The sequence below is a fragment of the Aplysia californica genome, unplaced genomic scaffold, assembly GCF_000002075.1.
Source record: "Aplysia californica isolate F4 #8 unplaced genomic scaffold, AplCal3.0 scaffold00472, whole genome shotgun sequence".
Classification (NCBI taxonomy): Eukaryota; Metazoa; Mollusca; class Gastropoda; order Aplysiida; family Aplysiidae; genus Aplysia; species Aplysia californica.
In genome coordinates, this window is record NW_004797742.1 from 467,173 (window position 1) to 472,282 (window position 5,110).

At 42.0% G+C, this 5,110-nt stretch overlaps 1 protein-coding gene across 1 annotated transcript; it reads left to right on the plus strand.

Annotated features, from left to right (window-relative positions):
- Nucleotides 1–294: 294 nt before the first annotated feature.
- On the plus strand, nucleotides 295–1,226 carry LOC101846520. The gene is made up of 2 exons (XM_005105490.1): nucleotides 295–679; nucleotides 847–1,226. The coding sequence occupies exons 1-2, from the start codon at nucleotides 295–297 to the stop codon at nucleotides 1,224–1,226; spliced, it is 765 nt and encodes a 254-aa protein (XP_005105547.1).
- Nucleotides 1,227–5,110: the final 3,884 nt, after the last annotated feature.

Consider the following 5,110-nt stretch of genomic DNA (forward strand, 5'->3'; position numbering starts at 1 on the left):
ACATATAAGAAGTGGGTGCGGAGAAACAGAATGGTCTACGTTACTTTAGAGAACCTGTATTATAATAATAGTGAGGTGCAAAAAAACCGCGATTTTTTATGTTGTTGTAATTGCCCAATGCTGAGTTCATAGTCGTGTGATATGAACTCATACCACTCAACATTTGCCTCGAGCGTCTTGATTGGGCATTTTTTAGTGTCATAAAGATGCCATTGGCTGCGTACGTAATACACAACTCACTAGTCATCACTCACCACTGGGACACACTTGCAACTTTTTGTGAGTGGTGAGTTTATGCTCACTCAGTCCTGGGCGTATGCCTATAAAACCCACGATTCGAAATGTTGCATTCATATCGAAACAGACGAGCGGCAGACATGCCAAGGTTATCAAGGGGAAACAGAGAAAGAGCTGTCGGGACAACTGGCGGCCGGTGAGTCGGTGGGACGGGTGTACCAGGTTTTTGGTGTCCACCCAAGCACCATTTATCACCTTCGGAACCGATTACAAACGACAGCGACCACAGCAGATCGACCAAGAAACGGAAGACCAAGGGGGACAACTCCGGCCCATGATTGTGTCAACATTCGTCGGCACCGCCGGTATCCGTTTCTGCCGGCTGCAGAGACTGCCATGGAACGACTGGAAGCCAACTTAGCCGCTGAACTGTGTAACGGAGGTTAGTGACTGCTGGTCTTCACTGAAGGTGTCCTTACCAGGGAGTTGTCCTTACACCAAGGCATCCACTGCAACGGCTACAGTGGGCGCAGGTGCATGTCAACTGGCGGAACGCACAGTGGAGGAGAGTCCTCTTCAGTGATGAAAGCAGTTTCTGCGTCGATCCAGCGAATGGTCGTGTCCGTGTGTGGTGTAGAGACACGACTCGCTACGACGACAACAACGTTCTGGAGCGTGACCCCTGGGGAGGCGAGAGCGTGATTATATGGGGAACCATTGTGTTGAATCATAGAGTGGGACCTGTCATCTTCCAGAACATTGGTCCAGGGCGTGCAAACGGTGTAACGGCTCAGCGCTACATTGAACAAGTCTTGGCACCTCATGTGGTGCCCTTTCTACAGAGGCATCCTAACTTCCTGTATCAACAAGACAATGCACGACCACATACCGCACGTGCAACCCAGAACCTTTTGGCGCTCAACAATGCCAATTCATTGGCACACCCACCTCGCTCAACTGACTTGAACCCTATTGTGGGACGTGATTAAAAGACAAAGAAGTGGACTTCTTTACCTACCTTGGAAGTGTCATCGATGGTAAAGGTGGAACTGAGGCAGGTGTTAAAGGAAGAACCGCCACGGCAAGGCCAGCATTCAATCAATTATCAAAAGTCTGAAAAGCAAGCAACATCTCATTGCGCACCAAGATTCGACTCTTTAACTCCAACGTCAAGTCTGTGCTCCTCTACAACTGCGAAACTTGGAAGACAACAAAGACAGTACTGAATAAAGTCCAGACTTTCATCAACAGATGTATGAGGAGTATTCTAAGAATTAAGTGGCAGGATAGAATAAGAAATGAAGAGCTGTGAGAAAGGACAGGAAAAAAGGATATAGAAGCAGAAATAAGGACTAAGAAAGTGACGATGGATGGGACACACCTTAAGAAAGCTCAGCGGAAACATCACAAGACAGTCACTGCGGTGGAACCTACTAGGAGCACGCGGCAGGGGAAGGCCACGGGAAACAGGGAGGAGATGCGTGGAAAGGGACATGAGAGAGATGAAGCTCACTTGGAACGAGCTTGGAAGGATGGCTCAGGGCAGAGATAACTGGAAGGATCTTGTATGTGGCCTATACCCTGCCAGGGGTGGAAGGCATTGATGATGATGATGATGATGATTCAAAGACAGCTTAACCAGATGCAGCCACGGCCTCGAACAACAACCCAGTTGACAGCAGCCATCATCCAGATCTTCGGTGGCCTCCAAAATGACCAGATCAACCTTTTGATTAACTCTATGAACAGAAGATGCCTCGCTGTAATCGCTGCACGTGGAGGCCATTCGCGTTACATGTACTAAGTTTGCTCGTCAAGGTCAACGTAAGCTCAGATGAATATGTTGGACCCTCAGTTCATGTCAGTTATGTCACTCAAGAAGTGCGCAAAGTTTCAGCTGATAAACACAACAAATAAATTGAATCATATGTGTTGCATTTGGTCAATCATTGCGTCGTAATAAAAATTCGCGGGGGGTGGGGGGGGTTGCACCTCAGTAATCCTGAGTGAATGGTTGGTAGACGCTCTGGGGCGGCGGCTTGCTCTTTGTTTCCTATCAAACATCTATCGTTCTCATTTATTCGTTCCAATATGTTCCTCTCCTGTAAAACATCTCATCTTCGGTATTTCTTTGACTTATTTGTATTGTAAGTGCCGCAAAACTCTGACTAAAACTAAAACTTAAGCTAAGTTCTGACAACACGTTAGGGAGGGTGTAGATGAAAACAGATCGTCAGTAATTGTCTAGATTTAAAGCTCCTTTCAATATTGTCGAGTTCCAGTAAAGAAACGAGACCTCCGAACTAAACGTCCATCTCCGATAGGACGGAATCAAAAGGGTGGAGAGCCTTAAAAACTCCCCCAAAACAACCCACGTTCAGAACGCCCGCTGGGGATTCAAACCAGAGTCACCCGCTGCGTAGTCCAGCCTGATACCAACTAAGATTTTTTTTTTCAAAGTAAACCCGAGAAAGTTTACGAGAAAAGCAATTATACGGCGTTGTGGTGAAATCAGGCGCTCGTCAAAATGGTGAAATCGAAGAATCTGACCTTTTTTCGGTCTGTAGGGAAATTTCGATCAAATTGATTGTTCTTGTGTGTATTTGTGCTTGCTTGTTTGGTTTATTCAAAACCTTTAATGTCCACCTAAAAACACATTTTTTATTTAAATGTGTATTTAAAACCGTTGATCAAAGGCACAAAATATTCAAAATTGCAGTTTTCAAGGACACTCAATCTTTGGGAGTCACCAAACTTTGGCGGTCATATTTCTCGCCTAATTTACTTCTAACACCAGGTGACCCCCACCTCCTTCATTCGCACATATCTCGATTTGACAGAAGGATATTTTGTTCATCAGGTAAGACAAATGATCAAGGTCTAAGATGACACCATTAATGTTATATTCCCAAAAGTGGACGAGGCCCTGATTCCAACGCCTCGAGACGGAATTTTCTAACATTCAACTTTTAATAACATTTCGGACTATTTGCATATAATTTTCCTGGCCTTTGATCAAGAAAGACACACAGCGTATTCTTCAACGCAGTCAAGAATAATACCCCACAAGTTTCGCTTTTAAAAAATCTACGCCCAAGTACGATGTGGATATTGGCTCTGATCGGATTGTTTTCCTTTAGTTTTCTAAAAAGAAAAATTCTTTTTGAATGTAACTGTGTTTGCTTCTGCTCTTCCTACAGAAAACACCACTGACTAAATGAGATAGTACTAAACGTATAATGAAACAGAATCGCCATCAACATTTGTGACGTCGTTCATTCATTCATTCATTCAGTCGTTCATTTATTCATTCAATTATTCATTCATTCACTATTCATTTAATTGTTGGGGGTGCCTTGATAGTTGAAGCAGACCTTGTGCTGTTGAAGCTAGAGAGGTGGGCAGAATAAGTCTGATTCCCTGTGAGGACTTCTCTGTTGACATCCACCCCTTGGCGCTCATATGACCTTATGCAGTTGCGAGCACCGTAGAACCCTCTACTATTTAAAAAAAAGTTTATTTATTTATATGTTTGTTTATATGTTTGTTTGTTTTTGCGTTTGTTTGTCAGTTTGTTTGTTTGTGCTTGTTTAGTCAGCTATTCTTTCATTTTTTGTTCGTTCGTCCATGTATTTATTTATTTATCTATTTATTTATGAGGAGTGAGCAATGGTTGATATAATTAAATTCGCTCCTGGATCTGCTAAGTTGCAAAATGCCTTTTAAAGAAACAGACCATCCGTACCAGACAAGAAGCGAACGTAACCTGGCTCCCGTCTGATGGAGATAACGACAGTGGGCGAACAAAAAAGGGATGTGTATGTTTGCTTGAGATCAAAAATAGCCGGGGGCGTTGTGAGCTACAGCTCAAATATTGGCCCGGAATCATCGATATTGAGCAGTGCTTTGTTTGTGTTGAGTTAATTAAAGTGACACACCTGAACGATAACAACCATATCAAGATGAAAAAACGAAGACAAGCAGAAACAACGCCCGTTGGACATGCGAGAGGCACCTCCCAACCATCTGTTTGAAAAACGTATTTTCTTGTTTTGATTTAAATATTTTAAAACAAAATACTGCGTTTAATTCAAAACTGGAATGAAAGCAAATCCTTCAGTTTTAAAAAATTGATGAAGAGCATTTGACAAATTTTTCTCTCGATTTTCACCCTTTTTCACTTTTTTTGGGGGGGAGGGGTCTTTTTCTTAGAACTTGTTTTCGCATTTTTAAGCTTCAAGTGGCCATCATAAAAATATAAATTCAATGTTATGCATCTGTGCAGAAAGCTGGCAGAATACGGCCTTTAGAGACTCGAGAAATAATAGTGATACATCTTGAGATTTCGCCAAATGAAAATTCAGAAATGGAGAAGTCATATAAAAATGTTGCTAGAACTAGATCTACATAATTTGTATTTTTATAAACGTTTACCTCATATTCACTGGCAGAGGCCACGAATACACTCCCTTTCCTAAAAGCTGTAGAACATTTATAACATTGTTTTAATTTGATCTCATTTGAGACCTGCAATTACGACAGGATGTGTACATTTTGTATTTCTTAAAACCGCATAAAGTTGAACAATTGTACAAAACACGTAAAACAATAATAATATTAAAATCACAGAGCCGGCAATTCGTAGGTTTTGTTGGGTTTTTTATTTATTTATTTATTTATTTATTTATTTATTTATTTATTTATTTATTTATTTTATTAGGTGGGGTTCAGTAAGCGTTTTATGGTACTCACAGCACAATTAGGTTATTTAAGTGCCGAAGATTAGAGATTTTACATGAGAGTAACCAAGGAGGGGAGAGGAGGACGACAGACGTTTATTGGGGGAAAAGGAGCAAGCCACTCTTGAGCGCCC